Source organism: Phacochoerus africanus, chromosome 4 (genome assembly GCF_016906955.1).
Source record: "Phacochoerus africanus isolate WHEZ1 chromosome 4, ROS_Pafr_v1, whole genome shotgun sequence".
In the NCBI taxonomy this organism is placed as follows: Eukaryota; Metazoa; Chordata; class Mammalia; order Artiodactyla; family Suidae; genus Phacochoerus; species Phacochoerus africanus.
This window is the reverse complement of record NC_062547.1, coordinates 98,248,848-98,273,681: the sequence shown is the minus strand read 5'-3', so window position 1 is coordinate 98,273,681 and position 24,834 is coordinate 98,248,848. Positions and strand designations below refer to the sequence as shown.

General features: G+C 38.5%; 1 protein-coding gene across 1 annotated transcript in view; it reads right to left on the bottom strand.

The window, feature by feature from the left end:
- Positions 1-24,834, bottom strand: part of ADGRV1 (adhesion G protein-coupled receptor V1) — a 538,647-nt gene that overhangs the window by 60,626 nt on the left and 453,187 nt on the right. The window contains exons 86-87 of the mRNA XM_047778281.1: positions 23,824-23,981; positions 724-845 (exon numbers count right to left, since the gene is read on the bottom strand). Of these exons, the coding sequence (XP_047634237.1) occupies positions 724-845; positions 23,824-23,981 (280 nt within the window). The remainder of the gene's footprint in view (positions 1-723; positions 846-23,823; positions 23,982-24,834) is intronic.

Genomic DNA, 24,834 nt, shown 5'->3' with positions numbered 1-24,834 from the left:
GTCCAAACCAGGGCTGTTTAGGGATATCTTTGGCAAAGTCAGGAAATTGTTTTAGTCTAGGACAGCTCTTTTCACTCTGGAAAATAAGAAAAGTGAGTTCATTTGTTCCATGTGCTAATTTCAGGGTGCAAGTTTTTTCCATTTAACAAAAGGACTAAAAAAGTCAGCTTTAATTTTTGCTACAGTTATATAATTCCTAGTTATGCTACCCAAACATGCTCACAAAGCTATTTTAAACTAGGCATTGCCAGACTTGAAGGGTGTCAATCATTTTTCAGTGAACCAAAACATCAAGCACCAGACTTAAGGAATTGCTTGACCATCATTGTTATTTTTCTCCTCTGGAATTGATCTAATTTCTAGACACAGTCCCAGTCCAAATATGTGCATATGCCCTGGATGGTTGCCATCTGCAAAGTTTATAAACATCAATTCTGTTGAAAAAGAAACATGTTTTTGTAGTTACTTAGGTGTTGTCAAAATGAAGGAGAATAAATATTTTACGTCTTCCCTATCTGTATAACCAGTAAGGTAGAAGCACAGCCATATTTCAAGCATTAACAACTTTTAACATAATCTTTATCCTTTTATTCCACAACGCTGTACACTGTTTTTGAAAGTGAGAATTCACCTACATGTAGACGCTTGATTTCTTTACGTTGAAACTCCATGTCTTGTGTTCATTAGGATACACGTGTGCTGTAACCAAACAGTAAGGCTTACCTGTAGACTGTTGAAAATGACAAAGAGGACCAGCATCCAGAAGTGTCTGTAAGCCATGTGCAGGCCTCCCCAAAGCCATGTCATCGAAATGAGGGCAAAGAGATACAAAACCAGTGGAATTTCTAGACGCCATTTAAAAAAAGAAGGAAGAAAAAAAGATTTTTTGAACTTCAGAATACTGCATAATCATACAGATACACAAAATTATTTTTAGCACCTTTCGGGAGATACTTTCTGCACCTAAGTACCCATTTTGAAAGAACAACCTTGGAAATCCCATTCTTACGCCAGAGAACAGAAGGCACATTGCTGAGTCCACATTCCTTCTGTTTTGTTGGTAGGTAGGGGGATGGAGAAGGATGAGAACTGTTCCTCTCCTAGACTACCACCTGCTGGACAGTTCAGGAAGTGCCATGAACAACTGCAGAGATGGCAATCACATTTCAATCCTGGGGAAGACTGGGGATATAAATCTCCTTAATAGAAGATCTCCACTAGAAAACAGTAGGCACAGTGTGTTCCCAACATTACTGTAGTCCAGTTCAACATTTTAAAACATTAATGACAAAACGGGTTTGTATATAATGGAAAAATATGTATTTATCTCTTTTTTTTTTCTCTGAGTAGACACCAAATTTTACAGCTACGGTTAAGAGCAAAGATGAAGTAATGGATTACTACTGTCAACACCAAGCCTCTTCTATGCCTTATTTTATCATGCAATTTGTTGTAACAGTTTCCAGAACAGATTTCTTCAGGGCCAAAGGACTTCGTTACCCTTTCTACTTCCTTTTGATATTTTGGATTCACAGCAAAAATTTTAAAGAGGGGTTATTTAAATGGCAAGCTACATATCTGGAGAGTGAATTAGATCTTAGTAGCTACAAATAAACACATTTTCAAGCTACAGAAAGACATCAGGATGGAATCATTAACTCTCATGACAAACTTCAAGGTCCCTACACACTCTCCATTATCGATTAATGCCTAAAATATACATGCCCTGTGGAAATTTGAAGTTATTTACAACTTTATCAAATTTAACATTTTGGAACAATCTCAAACTTGCAGAAGAGTTGCAAGTATGACAACAAAGTTTGTTTTTTTTTTCCTGAACCATTTGAAAGTTGCCAACCTGATCCCCCATACCCTTTAAACATTGTAATATGCATTTTCTAAGATATTCTCCCACATAAACACAATACAACCATCAAATCAGAAAATAAACACATGTTATGACCATCCTCAGATCCTATTCATGATCTGTCAATCATTCCAATGATTTCCTCTGTAGAAGAATCCAGTTGGCATTCTCTACAGTCCTCTTTAATCCAAAACACTTCCTTTGAGTGTCCTTGGCTTTCATGACTCTGGCATTTTTGAAGGTTACCAGCAAGTTTGTCTTGCAGAATATCCTTAAATTTGAGTTTGATCTTTTCTCATGCTTTACATGACAAATTTTGCCAGAAATCACAGAAATGATGCCGGGTTCATTCTTTTTACATCTTTCTAGTGGTTGGCACAAGAATTCAATTTGCCCCATTACCAGGGATATTCATTATTGGTCATTTTGATTAAGGTAGTGGCTGTACGAATTCTCCACTGCAAAGTTAGTCTTTTATCATTGTAATGAATATGTACCTTGTATGGCATTACTGTGAAACTAGGTAAACATCCTTTCACTTATCAAATATTTGACTTATTCATTTATTTCTATAATAAGACTCAGAGACTCTTACTGTATAATGGGTTATCTATTACCACTATTTATTTTGTTTTTTTGTTTTTTGGCTGTCCTGTGGCTTATGGAGTTCCAGAGGGCCAGGGATCAAATCTGAGCTAGATTTGCAACCTACGCCACAGCTGTGGCAATGCTGGATACTTAACCCACTGCACTGTGCCAGGAATCGAACCCACATCCCTGCTGCTGCAGAGACACCATAGTTCCCATTGTGCCATAGGAGGAACTCCACTACATCTATTTTGATGTACATGATATCCTAAGTCTGATTAGTAGAAGCCCCTTCAAGAAGGTTTCTGTCACTTCTGTTACATCCTCATCATTCTATGAGCACTTTCTTGCTTTCTGGCCCAACCAGATGTTTCAATCTCATCTTGTACTTTCCCTGCCCTGGTTTTGGTATCCTTTAGGATAGAATGGTGTTAAAAGCCAAGATCTGGGGCTGCTGGGTATGGTCACTGTTCTTGGGGTGCTGCTGCTCCTAAGTTTTCTGAATGGACAGAGCTAGAGAAGACATAGCAGTACACATGTGCAAACATTTACACATGTAATTCTCGATCTCTGTAGAATGAAAATCATTTGTTCACACCAATACTCGCAACTCCAATGCAATGCCACTGGGTTAAGTGTAACTTTCTCTCCTTCTGTACCTGTAACTCCCTTCTCTTTTATTAAGAAATGCATTTCCATTATTCCTAAAATATTTACCTATTTGATCAACTCTACTGGGTTGTAACCAGTCACCCATTGTTGTCATCCTTCCCTTGCACAGATGCCCTGCCAAAGCCACACAGGTTCTCTTGAGCTTCACGGGCACACCCCACCCTTCATCTGGAGCTTCCCTCATAATGACAGGGTTGGGATACTCCATACTTCCAGTGGGTGCACACCTTGCTCTGTACAAACTAATGACTATAGGATGGACTTGTTCTTGGAAGAGAAGAGAAAGACCAAGAAGAGAAAGAAAAGAAAGAAGGGAAGGGGGAATTGAGTTTTCTTTTTTCTTTTTTTTTTTAAGGAAGAAAAAAAGCCTTTCGAAAGAGACCATGCTGTTATCTTGTCAGATATCCCCTTCATAGAAAAATGTCAATTGTCTGAGTTATTACAACTGCACAGAGAAAAGGAGAAGAATCTAAAACAGTTTATATACATGAATGAGCTCCTTGTTATTAAAGCCTTACAGCAGGACAGGAGCAAATATATAAAGATTTATTTAATTTTTTAAAAATTCACTTCTGTTTAATGAAATCATACAATCTGATAAAGGGACAGAAGGTTCATTTTTACTCCTCACAAGATACCCTAATAGTTAGGAAATTGCCTAAGCTATGCTCATGAAAGTTTTCAAAGATGAGGCATTAGGCTGGCAATGGCATTCTTTGCCCTCGCTATGCAAGTACAAAATTCTATTTATGGCTCTGTGCACAGTACAAAAGGACAAGCATATTTTGCATGAACAGCTAGGAACCAAATTTTCAAACTTTGGCCTGCATGTTCCTCTGAGTGGCCAGAGCCAGACAAGTGCTGTGTGCTGACAAAGCTCGGAACAGAAGCCAGGGGAGCATACCAGGGCTGACTAGAAACACCCAGAGCTCATGTTTTTCTGGAACTGTGCAGAAAAGTGTGGTGGCTTGGCACCCTAGATCAGAAACTGCAAGGCAAGAAAGCCAGCCATAAATAACAGTATACTGATCAATAGACCCCAGGCCGGTTTGTCAGCAGTGCAACAATGGTTAAGACATGATTTCAAATGGAAGGAACGTATTCAGGGGCGCATCCAGATTTTGTGGACCTGAAGTTTATAAAACTTGGAAAGGCTTCTGTAAAAAATAAAAGTTCAAAGGCATAATTAGGTATAAGATCTTGGAAGAGGACCATGCAAGTAAGAGGCCCTAAAATGTATGCTTCATCAGCTTTATAGTTAACCTACCTAAGGAGGCACCATTCAACTCTCTGAGGCCTGGCGTAACAGTGACCAAAAGGAAAAGGGGTGTGGGAGTGAGTGATGACCATAAAAGTGAGGGGGAATGCCGTTCCTTAAAAGCTATAACGAATTCCACTAGGCAAACTGAAAATTAACATTCTTTTAGTGAAAATCATCTGAGTTACATATTTCCTAAGCTGATTTTTCACATTTGGTGAAATACCAGTAACTTTCCCGTTGGCTCTATAAGCTACTGCTTAATAAAGCAGGTGTTTATAATAGGCAATGTTAGAAATTTATGTTTACTGGAGTTCCTATTGTGGCTCAGCAGTAAGGAAACTGATTTGAATCCATAAGGACTCAGGTTCAATTCATGGCCTTGCTCAGTGGGTTAAGGATCTGCATTGCCGTGAGCTGTGGTATAGGCCAGCAGCTGCAGCTCCCATTCGACCCCTAGCCTGGGAACTTCCATATGCTGCAGGTGCGGCCCAAAATCACAGTATTTACGGGCCCAAGGAATGAGGGTATCTACATGAAGACTGTACTACCCAGAATTATATAAGGAAGCTTACAACTTAACAAAAGACAAACAACTCAATTGAAAAATGGGCAAAGGACCTGAGCAGACATTTCACTAAAGAAGATATACCAATGGCCTCTGAGCACATGAAAAGATGACCAACATCACTGGTCACTAAGGCAAATTAAAACCATAATGAGATATTATTTGTACCCACTAGAATGGCTATTACCAAAAAATTGGAAAATCACAAATTTTGGCAATGGGTGAGATGTGAAAAAACTGGAACCCTTGTGCCTTGCTGGTAGGAATGTAAAATGGGGCAGCTTCTGTGGCAAATGGTTTAGTGGTACCTCAAAGAGTTAAATATAGAATCCAGAAGTTTCACTTCTAGGTGTCTACTGAAAATAACTGAAAGCAGGGAGGGCCTCAGATACTTGTACATCAATGTTCATGGCAGCATCATTCCCAGTAGCCCAAAGGTGGAAATAACATAAATATCCCTCAACAGATGAATGGATAAACAAAATATGATGTATGTATGTATACATACAATGGAATATTGCTCAGCCTTAAAAAGGAATGCAATTCTAACATATGCTACAACATAGATGACCCTTGAAAACATCATGTTAAGTAAGATACACCAGACTCAAAAGGCCAAACATTGTATGATTCCACTTATGTGAGGTGCCTAGAATAGGCAAGTTCAGAGGCAGGATGTAGAACAGAGATCACAAGGGGCTGGGGGTGGGGGCAGTAAAGAGGGACTTATTTAATGGTACAGAGTTTATGTTTGGGATGATGAAAAAGTTCTGAAAGTAGATGGTGACAATGGTTGCACCACACTGTAAATGTGTTTATTACCAGTGAATTGTACACTTAAAGATGGTTAAAATGGTAAAGTGTATATTATGTATACTTTACTAGAAATTTTTTTAAAAAGCCAGGCTAAAAAAGGCAGGGGGTGGGAAATGAAATACTCAAAGTGCTTAATTTAAATACTCACATTGGCAAGGAATCACTAATGTGAAAAATAAAGTCAACTGAAAAGGTTTTAGCGATGAAAGTTACTTTTGGAAAGAAAAAAAAAACAAAAACCCAGCAAGTGGATCTGTCATTAGTACTACTATCATTAAGAAAGTCTACTTATGGGAGTTAGTAGATTCCATTGAGAATACACATAATCTCTTTATTTTATAGTGGAAAATATGATTTTCAATGAATTTAATTGCCATTTTTGAAGAAAATATGGTGTTGTATTATCTCTTTTCTTTGTAATTGCAGCCTCGGCTTTATTGCCATGCACCAGTGACAACAATAATGGCTTTATTATGGAAATCACACCTCATTTACATGAGACTGAAATTTATTCTGTGTTTACAATCTTCTAAAGTACTTGTTTTAATTTTACCTCACTGACCTTCTAACAATTTGGATGTGCTACTAAAACAAACTCATCAACATAAAAACAAGGAACACAACTGTGAAATAATGTGGATTTAAGATATTTATAGCTCTATTTCCAACAATAAGCATGCATTATTTTTAAATTGGAAAAAGAAGTAATTAAAAAAAAAGCATCAAAAAGTCTTATTTCTAAAATGAGGGCCTTTATCCTGAAGTTAACACACACTTGAAGGCAAAGACGTTTCATCAATCTGATCCACTTCCTGGTGAGAAAATATTAACTCTGTTCTTAAGTTTTCTTAACAAGGGTTATTAATACACATTGCATAGTTACTGGCTTCTCTGCAAAAAAAACCTAACGTTGTACTGGAAGACAACAGGGCACTTATTTCACAGAACTGCCAAGTTAGCAGGAGGATACTGTGAGTGGAACAGATAACAACAAACCTACGGATTGGATTTTCTAAGCTGTTCAGAGAAACATGCCATACTTTAACTGGGTAGCCCGCATTCCTAACCTTTGGTCACTAGTCCTATACTTGGTTCTAGTTTTAGAATTTCCTTCTTGCTTCAGTACTTCAACACATTCCCCAAAGAGTTCTTGAGAACCATTTGGATGACAGGGAACCCACGCTAAGTCCTGTGGTGCTTGTCTCCAGACACAGCTGCAAACATTTGTTGCAGCAGATTAGGCTTTGTATATCTCAACTAGATTATGTACTGGGCTCCTCACTTTATTTAGCCATTTTTATCAAATTCATAATCTGTATGGTCACCTTTTTTCAATGAGCATGTGAGGGCCAACAATATCTAAATAGCATCTCTATCTCTCCTGAGGGCCAGGGATCCAGGCCTGGCCATCCTCAAAGGACCTCAAACTTGGTTCATCCAAAGCTAGATATGCTATCCTTCCTCTCAAACTTTTCTTTCTTCTGACTATAAGTACCACCATCCACATGGATTTACCCATACCTCATATTCCCTTATACACTGCACCAAATGCAAGGAGGGTGGTGGAACCAGGCACAGAAAGCAGTCAGCACAGAGCCTGGCACAAAGAACATGCCCTAAAAGCCTTACCTGCTGTCATCTATCACCATCATCCTCAGCGCCATTACGACTTGAGTCATTAGAGAAATAGTGAGTGGCTAGTGGCTATAGATAGCCCTTTCTTGCATATTTACAGTACCAAAAAACCATGTAATAAAGATAACTTTTTTGTACTTTTCCCACAAAGTTTTTTGGTGTTAGACTTCTGTGTATATGAAGATAACACATAGAGTAGGGTTGTTTTCAGTGTGTGGACTCTAAGTTCCAGCACATCCAAACTGTCACTGAGAACCTCCTTATCAACCTAATTAAAATGGACCTCTCAGGGTCTACTATTCCCTTCTGCCTTCCCTCGATTTATCCATCCTATCCTATCCTATTCCATCCTTTCCTCTCCTATCCTTCTATTCTACTCTCTTATCCTATCCTAATTCTATTCCATCCATCCCACTTCACATAAAAATGCTGGCAATAAGACTAAACAGTGTATTGTGACTCACAATGTATAAACCTCTGCTCTGAAGGGTAATTTAATGGCTTGTAGGAGACATAAGGTAGGTACAGGAAGCAAAACCATAGTGGAGGCCTATAGCTACCATATTCCAACATAGATCTACCCTGACTCTTCCTGGTACATGGAGGAGGTCAGCCTAATTTGGAGGGATCTGTACAGGTGAGACATTGGATCTGCAGGCAGCAAAAAGTCAGCACTGGTTTAGAGTATATTTTCCAGGGGTAAAGAGGAGGAATGTGAGCAAATTCTTAGAGGAGTCTCAAGTCTGCTGGGAACCTAAATAGCAGTCTTTTGTCAATGGCTGACTTAGGGCTCTCTTAGAGGCTGGAGGACAGTTGAGTGTCAGGCCTACTTTGAGAATGATTTATTGGGATTGAAAAAAAAATGGTACAAGCCTAGAATTATGGTCTCGCCTTGCAAAAGCTATATATAATTTTCAATTTGCAGGCTATAATTTTGAATCTAAGGAGAATAATCAAATTAGATGAGACATACCCACATGGACCTTGCACGCACTGTTATTAGAGTAATTCCATTTGAACCATGCGCTTCAAATATCCTACGGGGCGGGGGGGGGAGGTGGTCAAAAAGGTCTGTGATTCTTAAGGAGAAGGTTAAATGATTTGTTTTCTTGTGAAGAAAATGCCTTGGAACTATGGGAAGGAGAATTATCATTTAGTTTCACAGCCAACACGGTCATTTTCAACACACTTCACAAAAGTTTCATAAAATGACATTATGTCAAACATTTTTAGAAGACCAGAGTTTTAAAACAAACATGAACTCAGCCAACTAACAATCGAAGACTGGCTTAACCTAGTTTTCTAACTACATTACCGGTTACTCAGCCGTTAAGGAGTTCAGAACAGTCATCCTCAGGCATGCTCAGACACCTAACAGCAATTCCCAACACACTTAGCTTTCATAATACAACGAAAATGTACAATGCATCTTTCAACTTGCTATATCTGTATTTTAAACCTTTCTAGATGGCCTCATAAGTTCTGGAAATTAGGCTACTATGAATTTGGCCATGAAGAGTCAGTTATGTTTAAAGATAATTTGATAGTACATCGTATAGCAGTCATTAAGATTTAATAGGCTTCATTTCAACACTGACGTCTTGAGTCAATTCTGACACAATACCTCAGAAAAATTAACACTAAAAATAACTCTGTGTTCAAAAAACCTTTTTACAGTGTGTTAAATATGTCAGTGCCCAGAGCTGTTTCCTGGTAGAGTCTCATTCTGGATAAATGCCAGATGATTGCAATGCTTATTTCCTTTCTTTAATTTGGTCCTCTGGCCATCATATTTCCAAACTGTAACACCAATTTAAATTTTTATTTTATTTTATTTGTATCTCCCTTGCCATGTCACTATTCTAAAAAGTCTACTTTAATGAAATCCTTTTGTACCTCTCTATCAATGTGGTTATTTGTATCTCTTCTCCCAACAAAGAGATATTCTTATATTAGAAAGTCAGGGTATGGTCTGTTCCTAAAAAATAATGTTACGTATTTCCCAAAAGCTTTGGGGATGTTACTTAATTTCTGTTGTTAAATAACTATATCTGTAAATACAGAAAACTAATATTAAACCTACATAGCTATTTTCAGGAATGTACAATAACAGACCATAAAGTGGTATAACACCTGTGTTATATAAAAGCTTATCATTATCCATTAAATAATAACACAGTACCCACAGGTGTGTCAGGAATTTCCAGGCATATGGGAATGAATTAATGTTTTATTACTTATTCTTACTAACAACCTTGGACCAAGCCCTTACAGAGAAAAGAAAGAGAAACCACTGCATTAAGAAAGAAAGGCAATCCCCATATTAAATGTCATGGGTAAGATCTAGGGAGAAGGAGGCTGTCCAACAAAAATATTTACATTGACAATATTGCTATATTAGTGATAAAAGCAACTTTATCAAAGTAATCTGTACCCAATGATAAATGTTAAAATTTTCTTCCTGTCTTTGCCAATGTTACATGAAAATCTTAAAATTTGTGAGATTTTAATTCTAACTTTTTCTCCTCTTTCATGTGGCACTAAAATTTTTAATGGTTAGATTATTTCACAGGTGTTGGATTTTAGCAGCAAATGGTTGGATACTAGCCCTTATTTCTGCCTCAAGCTCAAAACTGTTTTTCTTCCCTCCCTCCCTTCCTTTCTCTCTTTTTATTCCCTTCTTCCTCTCTCTCCCTCCCCCTCCTTCTTCCTTTAGACTTCCACCTTCCTTCCCTCCCTTCTTTTCTTTCTTTCTTTTTAAACAGGGAGAGCCTTAGAATTTTACTTACCTCTGGGTACCATGGATTGGGCATTAGTAGGTAAGATTACAGAATGAACAGCCATGCTTTTTGGTCACTTTGCTTCCTAAGCCCCCCACCTGGAGCTGTTTTTACTATTCATTTCCGTCTTTAATAGGCTAGACAGATCCTGCTATATTTTTTTCTTATTTGTTCCTATTCCCCCCATTTTTTAAGCCAGGTGAAATTTATTCCAGTACAAAGTCTGCAAATCACATTTTTAAAAATACTTTTTTCATGGTACTCTGGCAAATACTCTGGCATGAGTGGGGAAATGATGGAGAGGGGCAATCACCATACTTCTTGGAAACCATATAATTAAACAAGTGTTAAGTATCAAATACTATTCACTCAATTACTTGCCAATTTACAACCACATTGATTTACACTGTCTATAAAGCGGCACAATAGAGCTTCAAATTGTTCTTTGATACTTTTAGTCTTTCCTATGACCCAATTTCTACTTCTTTTTTTAAGTTGATATATCCTAATTATAAATCACATCATTTTCCTTCCCAAAGGTGATTTATACTAAAATAATTTCCTTCAGTCAATTCAATTAAAAAAAAAAAAAGATCTGTTTTGAATGTGGGCACTCAGCCAAATAAACTTTTTTTAAAAAGCATGCGCTGAGGCTGCCTGAGTGGGATTTCTTCATTTATAAGGTAGAACAGTAGAGGTTTTTCTTTCTTTCATCTTTTTAGGGCCACACCTGTGACATATGGACTTTTCTGGGCTAGGGGTTGAATTGGATCTGCAGCTGCCAGGCTACACCACAGCCTAAGCAACATCAAATCTGAGCTGCATCTGCAACCTACACCACAGTTCAGGGCAATGCCGGATCCTTAACCCACTGAGGGGTCATTACCACTGACCATAACAGGTACTCCATATTTTGCATAGCTTTCAAAAGAGTAGAAAGTAATGCCTTATTGGTAATTTTTCCACAATAACCACAGAAAGATTTGAGGGGGGGAAAGTCCCTTGGAAGAATGGAGTATGCCAGGAAAATTAAAATTTAAAATTTTAACTAACTTGCAGGAAAACTGCCAAGGAAATGTATGTGAAACTCGGCCTATGTATACAGATTATAAATAGTTGGAAACGTTTCACTGATTCTCTCGGTCAGGCTGAGGCATGGGAATGGTATGCCTATGACAAGAGATGCCTACAACAAGAGATGAAGGTCACAAAGTGTGCCATGCACCTGAGCAGCAATGCCCAGGTAATGCTCAATTGACCAATTGACCAGATCTTCCACTAACCCCCGACTAAAGCTTATTTATGACAGGTATCAATAAATTAGTTTCAATTCCTTTCTTCCTCCTCCCCAACCACCATAAATGATGAACTCAAGTGAGAGTGAATTCGGTTGTATTAGGTCCAAATTTAAAGGACATCATGTCACTTTTGGCCAACAGCACAGTTCGGTATGGCTGCACAAACATGGGGAAGTAATGGAATTTGCCTTTTATCTTATAGTCTAAGGATTGGTATCAGATAAACTTAGTGATGTAATTAATTTCACCCTTTAGATGATCAATGTGGAATGGGGACATACAAGAAACAAAGAATATCAATCTTAAAACAGATATGAGATTATGGAGGCTATAATCCAGGTGCTAGGGACTGAACTGAGTCCTTCCAAAATTCGTATGTTGAAGCCCTAAACCCTCTTTATGATGGTACTTAGAAGTGGGCCCTTAAGGAGTAATTAAATCATGAGGGTAAAAGCCCTCATGACAGGATTAGTGTCTTTATAAGAAGAGACACAGAGAACTTTCTCTCCCTTCCCCCCATTCTCTCTCTCTCTCCCTCTCTCCCCTGTGTGAGAATACAGCATGAAGATGGCCATCTGCAAGCCAGGAAGAGGGCTCTCACTGGGAACCGAATTGGCCAGCACCTGGATTATGGGATTTGGCCTCCAGAATAAATGAGGAATAAATGTCTATTACTAAAATCACCCAGTCCACGACACTTTGTTATAGCAACTTGAGCTGATTAATACATCAGGCCTAAACATGAAGAAAGGAAGAGTGAGGCATATCTGAGAGACGTTTAGGAAGTATATAGGACAAGGTATCTATATATCTGACTATATTCTGCACCAATTACATATTGAAAAAGTTGTTATGCTAATAAAAATAATGATGTGGAGTTCCCATTATGCCTCAGTGGTAACTAGTATCCATGAGGTTCTGGGTTTGCTCCCTGGCCTTGCTCAGTGGGTTAAAGGATCTGGCATTGCTGAGAGCTGTGGTGTAGGCCAGTGGCTACAGCTCTGATTCACCCCTAGCCTGGGAACTTCTGTATGCTATGGGAGTGGCCCTAAAAAAAAAAAAAAACAACACACACACACACACACACACACACACATACAAAAAACCCACAAACAAAACAAAACAAACCTGATGCATACTGAGGGGCTATGTTTCAGAGAGTGTACTAAATACTTTACATGAATTAATATTTAATCCCTCAGACTGCTCTGGAAAGTTAAATGCTATTATTATGACCGCACTATTTATGAGAATAGTGAGGAAAACTAGGCATGTTTCAGTCCATAAATTGGGGGAGGGGGGCGCGTCTTTCTTGGAAATCAGAAGATGAAGGAATAATATGCTAACATGCTAACCTGGATCACTTCAAATTCTTCTGGGAGAACAGAGTCTAAACAATTACTTTTATGGAATTAGAGTTTTCTAGGTTTAATTTAATGTTTGCATGTTATTCTTCTCAGTTGAAAGTTTTGATAACAAAATGATCAATAGTGAAGCACTGGTACTGGCAATAACGGAAGCTCTGGAGAGCTGAGAAGCCATCTGTGATTCTAATCCCAACTGCACAATGTAACAGCTTTGTAGATCTGGACACTTTTCTAAGCCTCTCATTTTCTTGATTTTCCTGTCTATGAGAACAGTAATACCTACTTCACAGGTTTCTTGAGAAAACTGAAGGAACATATACCAAGTGCTTAGCACTGTGTCTGGCATATGGCGAGTGGTGACAAGGATGGTGATGATGACCAATCAGCAGAGCCCAAGTCCATTCACAGCCTGTCACGTATATGCAGTCCAGCCCTTGACTCTTCCAATCCTACTTCATCATGCTCTATGCCATCCGCCCAGCTAAAAACAAATATAAACTGAATGCAGCAGTTTAGTAGTGAGATTGCCTCAATAGAAAGGACCCTTGTCCTCAGCAGCTTTCAATTGAGACCAGGTAAAAGTCAATCACTGAGGTATGGATGACATTCAGAAAACCTGAACTCAGTCACAACTTACCAGTCCTTTTGCTTCTCTAGTTACATGTGCAAATCAGGAGTTTAAGGAGAAATTGAAGCTTTCCTTCATTTTTAATCTCAATGTTCTAAGCCTTAGGAGACTAATTCCGGATGTTATTGTTCTAGGAGTTTTTAATAAGCTGTATCAAATCCCCAATTTTTTCAAAAACAATAATGAAAACAACTAAGACACACTGAATGACTGCACATCATCTTTCAGGCTCAAAGATTTCTGATCTGAATTTTTGAAGACCGAGGCCACGGATATAAATTTAAGCAGAGGATGGGCATCCATAAAGTTTCCTCAAATATTTTGGATTTTCCCCACTGCTGCTGGCAAAATGTGGGAGGACTGAGCTGTGCTCACAAAGCTCAAGTGGAAGAGACTGTTCACGGTCCAGGAGCTCTGGGGTTTTCCTTAGGTCCCTAGGCATTGTTTTTTATTTTCTTTTCATCCTTGGAACTGGGAGTAGACTGCAAACAAAGAGCTCACTGCCAAGGCCATTTGAAACCTGTTATATTGGTCACTCTGGAACCAATTCAAGTACGTACTGTTACTAGGTAGGATTACTTTACTTTAGTGGCAGCCTCAATTTTGGTTTAAGAAAAAAAAAATCATGCTGTGTTTTTCTGTTTTTATTTATAAACCATGCAAAATTGAAAATGACAATGACATACTTTTAATTTTGAAACATGTATCTGAAATGACAAGTAATAAAAATTTAAAATAAAACAATGCCACAAAATAAACATGACAATAAAATTGAAAATGACAATGACGTACTTAGAATTCTGATGTGAGAATAATAAGGATACTAGAACCAGAATGTTTCAGCTATTGATTGCTACAAAATAAACCACAACAGAACTTGGTGGCTTAAAATAATTTATAATCTGGGCTAGGCAGCTTTCTGCTCTGTGTGGTGTCTACTGGGGCTGGAACCTATAAGAAAGCTGCTTTAGTCCCATGTCTGGAATCAGAGCTGGGATGCCTGAGACATCTGGAAGCTGGCCAAACGTGCCTATTCCCAGGGCCACTCCACATGCCTAGCTTGGCATTACTAATATCATGGTGGTCTCAGATTAGTAGGACCTCTTACACTGTGGCTGGCTTCCAAGAGAAAGGAAGCTGAAACGGCTAGTCCTCTCAAAGGCTAGACCCGTTATGGGGCAGTATCACTCCCATCGGATTCTATTGGCCTAAGGAAATCCAAAGTCAGCCCAGGGTTAAAGGGAGGGGAAACAGACTCCACTGCTTTATGTGAGGAGGAGCAAGCATGCATAGGGAGGTAGAAAACTGATGGCAGCTATTTATGGAGAACACAACTCAGAGTGTTTTGCATTTATTGGGAGCTATTTCCTTTTCTTCTTTTACTTTGGGCTCTCAGTGAGTTTCTTTAAACTCTTTTTAAAATGTCTAAGATGTCAGGAGAAAAATAAAAATCACTCAACTTCAGAATGTAAGGGATGATACTTTGTAATACTCATTATAAGTTTTTAATGATTTTTCATAATAGCAATGGAGTCTTGATTTGTATGAGTTTTGCTGTTCACTATAAATACAAAGTAGAGCCTAGAAGAAACTGAAACATTTATCTTCAAATATATTACCAAGCAGAGAAGTGGCCATTATTGTACCAGGAGATTCCAAATACCCCTGATTCATGGCTAGCTGGATCAAGGCACCTTTACATTTTTATATATCATACTGAGACCTAAGTGTGGGATTTTTAGAAGAAAGAGATTTATAATCACCTACTTCCTCTTTTTGGTCAAATTAATTTTCCTTCCCTGATCCATGAATCATTCCTCACATAAGAACTTGCTGATGAATCAGAAACGAGTCAGTAAATTCTAATGAGCCTAGAAGGAGAGACAAGCTTATCATTGCCAGAGATCAAAACCAAACCCTAAAATTACAGGGTTTGTTTCAAATGCTGTTTGAGACATTGAAATTTAGTCCAGGGAACATACCTTTATCCTGACGCATTCTCACTGCACACTCACCCCACTGAAGGCCAGTGAATTTCATTAGGAGCCACCAACTTCTGAAAATTTGGTTCAGGGCAGCTGAGCAGCAAAAGGTGCACAGACGGAAGCCAAGCTGACATTTGCGTCCCAGCCTCAGTCAGAAAGGGAGGGACTGCCAGTGGCCATCTTTGGAGAGGATAGCACAAAATGTATCTTACTTACTAGCAGCTCTTCCTCTGCTCCCTCTTTCCTTTAGGGTTCCGTCAGTTTATTTGAACTCTGAAATTAAGGGATATTAGGAGCAAAAAGGTCAAAGTATAGAGTATAAAGGGGTGAATATTGAGCAGATATAACCAACACACAGTGTTGATGTGAAATTGCTCCTGTTTTCAGGCACATCTAATTTGCACAAGAGTGATGAGTTTGGAGAAGAGTTCTAAAGAAATATGGAAGATTCCAGGCCTAACAAAATGATTGATGCTAGCTCTTCAATTATTCAGATAGGTCTAATGCTGGTGGTAACTGATCACATCCTATTTACCAAACCTAAAACTCTAAGGTAAATAGATAATCCTAATCATTCTAGTTACTTAAAAAAAAAATCTTGGTGATAAGAAAACTATCAACTGAACTTTATGTCTCATATTGCATCTTACTCATTGTTAAAAGTAATTTATAAATAAACAAAAAACCCTTGACCAGGTTTGACCAAAACATACTCAAACTTTGGCATAATTTGGAAAACTGGAAACTTTGCTTCTGTAAGAAAAGGAGATTTACTTTCAACTCTTATTATTTGAGAATATATTTCTCATGATACTATTTAATACTGTTGACCTGTGAACACCACCAGGGTGCTAGATCTCCTCATAGTCAAAAATCCACCTATAACTTTACAGTTATTATATATAATATATGCATTTTCTGCATCTGAGGGGTGGATGGTGTAATACTCTGATAAGTATCTACTGAAAAAAAATCCATGTGTAAGTAGATCTGCACAGTGCTGTTCAAGGGTCAGCTGTAATCTCTAACAATGTTCAGCCAATTAAAAAATGCAGAGCAAAATATAACTAAACTATTAACATTCTCAGCTGTCTTGGGAAAAGGGGCTATTTTTGCATGCTTGGAATTGTATAGTTCAAAACTGGATTTTCTTGAGACTATAGTCCTTCCTCTACAACCATAGGAGATTAGTTCCAGGACCCTACAGGATTTCAAAATCTGAGGATGCTTGAGTCCCTTATATAAAATCAGGTAGTATTTGCATATAACCTAAGCATATCCTCCTGAATACTTAAAATAATCTCTAGATTACTTACAATACAGAATACAATGTAAACAATTGTAAACAATGCAAATGCTATGTAAATAGTTGCTGGTGTGTGGTAAACTCAAGTTTCGCTTTTTAGAATTTTTTTGGAATATCCCCCCCCCCAATATTTTTGATCTATGGTTGGTTGAGTCTGCATATTAAAAATCTAGTGATATGAAGTGCAAACTGTAATTAAAAACCTCCCTCCTTCTCATATAAAGTGTGCACAGGGGTATAAAAATTGCAGGTATCTCAGAGGGATGAGGAGAAGAGGCTGGGTACCAGTGTGTGTTTTGCCTTTGAAACTTGGTTTTTAGAGAACTTAATAGCATCTGCTTGCACCATGGACTCTGAATTCCTGAGTGAGGTTTGTGTCAATTATTTTAACAATAAAGAATACTAGAAGCAATAAAAAGGTGCTTAGTGTGCAATTTTTCAAAAATATAGACATAGGAACCTTACTAATAAACTAGACATTTTAGCATTTTCCTCCCTATTTATTTATTTATTTATTTATTATTTATTTATTTTCTTGTCTTTTTGTCTTTTCTAGAGCCACACCCATGGCATATGGAGGATCCCAGGCTAGGGGTCTAATGGGAGCTGTAGTTGCTGGCCTATGCCAGAGCCACAGCAACTCTGGATCTGAGCCGCGTCTGTGACCTATACCACAACTCACGGCAATGCCGGATCCTTAACCCACTGAGCAAGGCCAGTGATCAAACCCACAACCTCATGGTTCCTAGTCAGATTCATAAACCACTGAGCCACGATGGGAATTCCCCTCCCCCCCTTTTTAAAGACAATATAGAAATTTATGTACAGTTACATTAATGTTTCTCTAATTCTAGAATATCCTCAACCATTATGTTTTCAAATCTTGATTTTTCTCCATTTTCTGTATTCTTTTCTTCCTTGCATTCGCATACTTCTGTTATAGGTTTTAAGTCGTCTTCAAGGAGATAAAACATAAAAGCCTCTGGCCATATCTCATTATAATGCCCCTTCTCCCACTTTGAACAGCCTGGTAGGGCAGGAATGTTGCCCATTCCTCACCCTGCCTCTATATAACCTGTTCCCCATGCAAATAAGGCATCCTGCCTGAAACCAACCAGATTAAATATGCCCTGTTCAGAGAAAAAAAAAAACACTCAGCCCTTGATGCTCAGTGTAGGGGGCTAGAGCAGGAGAAATTAGGCCTTCACTCAGGTCCGCCTGCAGGGGGGTGGAGTGGGGAGTAAATAAGAACAACTCTAAAATGAGTTGGGCTTTTTTTCTTTTTTGTCTTTTTTGCCATTTCTTGGGCTGCTCCTGCTGCATATGGAGGTTCCTAGGGGTCGAATCGGAGCTGTAGACACTAGCCTACACCAGAGCCAAAGCAACACAGGATCCAAGCCGCATCTGCAACCTACACCACAGCTCACGGCAACGCCAGATCCTTAACCCACTGAGCAAGGCCATGGATCGAACCGGCCACCTCATAGTTCCTAGTCGGATTCGTTAACAGCTGAGCCACGATGGGAATTCCTATTGGGCCCTCTTTTTTAACCTGAGTGCACCCGAGCTCTCTCTCTCTAAAATGTCCTTTTGCTTTAATAAATTTGTAAAACACCCACCATTCCAGTGCTTTGTTACCACGATGGGGACCAAGGAAACTGTGACTCTATCACTTCTTAGCCCTGTTTTCATATTTTCTTTTTTGTTTGTTTCACTGATGAATTCCTTAACCCTAGTTTCAGATTCTAATAGTTCCCTCTTCTCTGTCTCATCTATAGTTTATCACAAATATTAAGATGCTTAAAATGTTCAACTAGTATATTTTTCATTGCCAATATTTTTGACATTTATTCATTTTCACACAGGCCTGATTTTATTTATTTCACCTATTTTTGTTTTTTTTTTATGTTTAAATGCTTTGAGGGAGGATATCTTCTTTTACGTCAGGGGTTGAGGGTCAAACATTTTCTACACAGAGCAAGGTTTTTGTTTTTTGTTTTTTTCCTCTTTCAGCCACACCCACGGCATATGAAAGTTCCCAAGCCAGGGATCAAATCCAAGCCACATCCAACGTACACAACAGCTGCGGCAATGCCGGATCCTTAATCCACTGTGCCAGGCAAGGGATCGAACGAGCAATGCCCACAGAGACAAGCTGGATCATTAATCTACTGTGCTATAGCAGGAACTCTCAGGGCCAGATATTAAATATGTTAGGTTTTTCAAGCCACATGGATTTTGTTAAACTACATATATTCAACTCTGCATGGAAGCAGCCATAGAACATATGTAAACAAATGGGTGTGGGTGGGTGTCAAAAACAACAACAACAAAACTTTACTCATAGAAGCAGGTCACTGCAGCTACTTGGGAAAACAGTTGGGTAGTTCCTGAAAAGGTTAAACACAGAGCTACCAAATAACCCAGAAATTCCAATTCTAGGTATATACCCAAAAGAAATGAACACATATGTTAATACAAAAACTGGTATATGAATGTTCAAAGCAGTCTTCACATTTGGTGAAAACAAACCAAATGTCTATCAACTGATGAAGAGATCAGCAAAATGTAGTATATTCACACAGTAGAACATTATTTGGCAATAGAAAGAACTAATTACTGATAGATTCTATAATATGGATGAACTTTGAAATCACTATGCTAAGAAGCCATTATAATCCCATTATATAAAATGTCTGGAATAGACAAATACATAGAGCAAGAAAGCTGATTAGTGGCTACCTAGGGTTCAGGGAAGTGGAGAATGGGGACTGTTTGTTAATGAATATGGGGTTTCTTTTTTGAGATGATGAAAAATTAGATTATGGTGATAGTTACACAACTATATAAATATAATGAAGACCAATAAACTGTACAATTTAACCAGATGAACTTCATGGCATGTAAATTATACTTCAATGAGGCTATTAAAAATAAAATAAGGAACAGGTAAGTGGCTGGTAAGGCCACAGTTTGATGATTCCTGCTTTATATTTTTAAGAAGTCTAAATTCTTATCACAATTATTTATAGTTTATTTCTGTATATTTTTAGCTTAAATTCATCTCTTTAGGGATGCATTTGGGGCATGTGAAAGTTCCCAGGTTAGGGGTTGAGTTGGGAGCTGCAGATGCCAGCCTATGCCACAGCCACAGTTATGCGGGATCCAAGCCACGTCTGCAACCTACCCCACAGCTCACAGCAATACTGGATCCTTAACCCACTGAATGAGGCCAGGTATCAAACCCACATCCTCATGGATACTAGTCGGAGTTGTTACCACTGAGTCTTAACGGGAACTCCTTAAATTCATCTTTTTGATTGCTGATTTTAAGGGCTGTCTTTGTTAGTCTCCAACATGTAAGACTTTTATATTGCAGCTAATCTTGAGTAAAAAGCATTTGTTTCTTTGCTCTTTCTCCCTCCCTTTCTTTCTTTTTCTCTCTGTCTCCCTCCCGCCTCCCTTTCCTTCTTTCTCTCTCCCTACTCTGTCTTTTTCTCTGGCAATTTTTTTCTGCCTAATGGTTTTGTGGTTGCCTCCACTTAATCCTCCTGTCCAAAGAGGACCAGTCTGATATCATGTGTCTTCTGTTCCCATAATGACACATGCATATGGCAGATAAACTTTGTGAGCTCTAGAGAGCCTGGCACAGGAACTTGACAAGATGGCTCATCTACTTTCTCCTTGGGGTCCCAGATTCCTAAGCCAAAGCCCCCGCTACTATGGCAGCTCTTTCTCAAGTTCCCTTCTTGCAGGTGCTTGCTCCAGTTGACCTGCCTTGGATGAGACCTTTAATTTCCATCTTACCACCACAGCAGTTGAGACACTCGTGTATCCACAGGCTTGTGGACCCAGAAAACACCAGGTCCTTGGCTGCAGCCAGTTTATACTTTGTGTTTCTGCTCTATTTCTGATTCACAGTTCATCATCTTTTTACTTTTCTCATGTTATATCTTGTCAATGATCACTATGTATATGGAACAGAGAAGTGGGCAAAACATAAATTTACAATGTCATCTTGACTGGATATTTTTCAGGTCAATGCAATGGAATTTTAGCAGACAGATTCAAAGAGAGTATCAAACGCTCCTTGGTAGACTAGATAAACATTTTTTTCTCTTGAGATTTTAAATTAGAGTTAAGTGGAACATATTCAAGTGGAGTAGAGTTAAAGGAAGTTCCAAATAAAATACCAAATGTCAGGTCAGAGGTCAAAGCTGAAGACATAATTTAAGGAATTATAGAAGTCAAGGAAAAAGTAACAGTTCTAATAATAACTTTCAAAGGGATACCAACAAACTGATCAATGGGATAAATTCTATAATTTCTACTTTCGTTGATATATTCTTTTTCTTAATGCTCTATGTAGCTTAGGCATCCATTCCTACAATTATAAGATCTTATAGTACATTGATGATTACTAATTTATTCATTTAGTCAAAAAATACTAACCATGCTCCTACTATCCACTGAGCACCCTACGAGGCTGTGGTAAGACAGAGATGAATAATAAATTGTCCATGCCCTCAAGGAATTCATAATTTATTAAGGAAATCAGCCCCACACACCAAAACAGGTCACCACTCCATTCTAAAATAAGAGCTAAGTATTCTAATGGCTGTAGGGACAAAGTGCTTTAAAGGCATAGATGAAGGAATAAGTAATTCCTATTTGGTGTACTTCTATCAAGAGGCAGTTCCAAGGGCTTCACAGAAGAGTCAGCAAGCATATTGGGAGCTTTCAGAATTTCTATAAAAGAGCAGTATCTTTTTGGAAGGGGAGTCCTAAGGATTAACTTCTGTTTGCTTAGCACCATTTTTACTTAGATTATGGGTTTATTTAGGGAAGCTCTGAGGTAATGGGGGGGCGGGTGGCTAGTAAGCCCCTTCTACCTGTCTTTCATCCACGTTTTCTCACACTACTTACTAATCATACGGATTTTATCAACTAATAATGAGGAGTTCATAGAGGGTACCTTCCATGAGTGAAGATGACAGTATCAGGTAATTTCAGGAACAGGTTAAGAGTAAATTGATGGCAAAAACAGTAACTAACTTGGGGATGAAAAGATGGCCCAGGAGTGGACTATAGAGACAACAGTCCAGTATAGAGACTCTTGTATTATAAAGAGACAGGACTTTCTTCTGGGCAATGAGAGAGATGTTGAATGACTGTTATACTAGGGAGTGAGGGGAAGCCATGTACATTTCTAAAATAGAGACGTGAGAAAATGAAGTGGAGAAGAAAAAGACTAGAACTGGTGACCAATCAGGAAAACACAATAAGAGTCCTAGTGAGATAATGATTATTAGATTGAATGGGAATAGGGGAATCCGAAATACCATAAGCTTTCTTATTTGACGAGCAATAATAAAAGCAATACTTCTATTAATATTTCAGTGTGAGAGAAGTTTTGCTGGTTGAGATACAAGTCTGCTAGAGCTTTTAGCATCATGTTCAGTGCTTGAGGGTGATGCTTTTCAGATAATTGGAGTACTGTTTACCTTCTGTATCCATGATAGATCATATCCAAAAGGCATAGGGTTGATTCAGGCATGAAAAATACTAACTCATTAGATTAGAACTTTATGATATTATTATCTATAACATGCAAACTTTGGCACTTTTATATTATATAGAAGACAAATATATAATTGTTTTTAGGGGGAACAAAAACAAACTTCTCCTTTGAAAGAGAATATGTAGGAAGTTCCCTTCTGGCTTGGTGGGCTAAGGATCTGTGTTGCCACAGCTGTGATGTGGCTTGCAGTGGTGGGCACGGGTTTGATCCCTGGCTTTGGAACTTCCACATGCCATGGGTGCATCCTCGACCCAAACACAGAGAATATACACTTTAATAAAATGAACCTGAGGTTGAATAAAAGCATAGCCTCTGGATAAATTCAACCTCCCATGAGAAAGTTGAATTTCTACATTGAATATTGCTTTTTTAATTGAAGAATTTAGGATTAATCGTAACCTTAAATAATATTTCTGCCCATATAATAACTACATGCTAAATGAGAGAGAAGAGGGGAGAGTTGGCTGATATAGCAACAAACTTACATAAAAGAGTCCCTTCTCATTACACCATGAGGAAAATCTTGCTGCATCTTCCCTGACAAATTTTAGGAACTAGAGGCTTTTCTTTTATTAGAATGAATCCTTTTATTATCCTATAAGTGACAATATCTACTGAGCTTCTGGCAATGTATTAGACGTTATTATAGGGACTTCATGTATGGTATCTTCCTTAAACTCTGAAAAGCACTTAAAATGTGAAGAATTTCTCTAATTCATCTGGCTCTGGGTTTGTAAAAGCTTAGAAGAGAGGAGACCAGTCTTACTCTTGGCCCAAGAGGGATTCCCTATCCCAAGCCCATTAGATTCTCCCGAATATTCTGGTCACTCAAACCATTTTAGAGCAAGTTTCCTGTATGTAGGAAACATTCCTAAGAGACTCTAATCTACCAACAGAAAAAGAATCAGATTATAAAAACCTGTGTTCAGTATGATTCAAAGGGAAAAAATGAGCTGCAGTGAGAGCCAATTTGAGCTGGAAAGACTTGCACTCTTAAGTAACCAGACATGTGCAGCCACTTATGAAGCTGTCTGGTCACATATGTTTTTGAACATCTGTCAGCACAATCAGAACTCCACATGCAAAATACAGCACTCGCCAGCTTTAGGGAGGTTTGTGATGAAGCCTCAGAATCTGAAAGACCTGAATAGATTTCACAGGTTGAACACAAGTTGTTATTGCTCGAGTTGAAGAATGCTTGGGGAAGCAGCTCCCAAAGGCTGTGAGTCATACACTTGGACATTCCTATCTTAGGGACAAAACTGAAACCAGCAATAAAACCTACAGAGCCCTGAAGCACAGAGATGTCAGGAAGTCTCAAGATGAAGGAGAAATGGGAGAACAACAACTTAACTTATGGCTTCAGAGCTGACAGCTAACTTCACTCCTTTTTTTTTAATCTAGAATATTCAGTGACATTTTCCCACGATTAAAATTTCCCATCTCCAAAGTGCAAACACAGTTTCTTCCAAACCTGCAGCATTTGTTCTTCCTCTGAAGACATCGTCATATGCTTGCCACTGTGGCTTCACCTGGTAGGCGTGAATAAACACCACAAACACCACCACGAGGCACATTAAAGGAACAAGAGCTGCAGTGAACAGGGCTGCGTAGATGTTTGGGATGAAACACCTGCAGGAGACAGGAGAAGAGAGAATTCAGCTTCAACACAAACATCTCTAAATGTACCATCGATTACATCACCAGTTTATACAGGCCCTTTGTATATAAATGTTGACAAAAGCCAATTTTTGGTTTGCCAAACTGGAGTTCTGTTTGAGTGGAGGCCCCATGATTAAATCTAACCCACTGCTTCACAAAGTAGGTTCTATGGAACAGGCATATCCGGAGCTGCTCAGAAAACATCCCAAAAGTTTGTGGCCAAATAAATTTGTAAAATGCATATTTGCTTTTCCAGCTCTGTCTTCTTAGCCTAATGAGACCAAGGTCTTACTAGGGACCCCATGAGAGAAGGTTTTCTTTTCTTTTCTTTCTTTCTTTTCTTTTTTTCTTTTTTCTTTTCTTTTCTTTTCTTTTCTTTTTGTTGTTGTTGTTGTTGTTGTTGCTATTACGGCATATGGAAGCTCCCTGACTAGGGACAGAATCAGAACTACAGCTGCCAGTATACACCACAGCCACAGCAAAGCAGGATCCGAACCACAGCTCATGGCAACACTGGATCCTTAACCCACTGAACGAGGTCAGGGATTGAACCCACATCCTCATGGATACTAGTTAGGTTTGGTACTGCTGAGCTGCAATGGGAACTCCCTTCTTTTTTTTAATTGAAGTTTAATTGCTGAACAATATCATATAATTACAGTTGTACAATATACAACTTGTACAGTTGTACAATATAGTGATTCACAATTTTGAATGGTTCTACTCCATTTATAGTTATTATAAAATATTGGCTATATGCCTTGTGTTGTGCAACACACACTTGTCACTTATTTTACACCTAAGAGTTTGTACTTCTTACTCC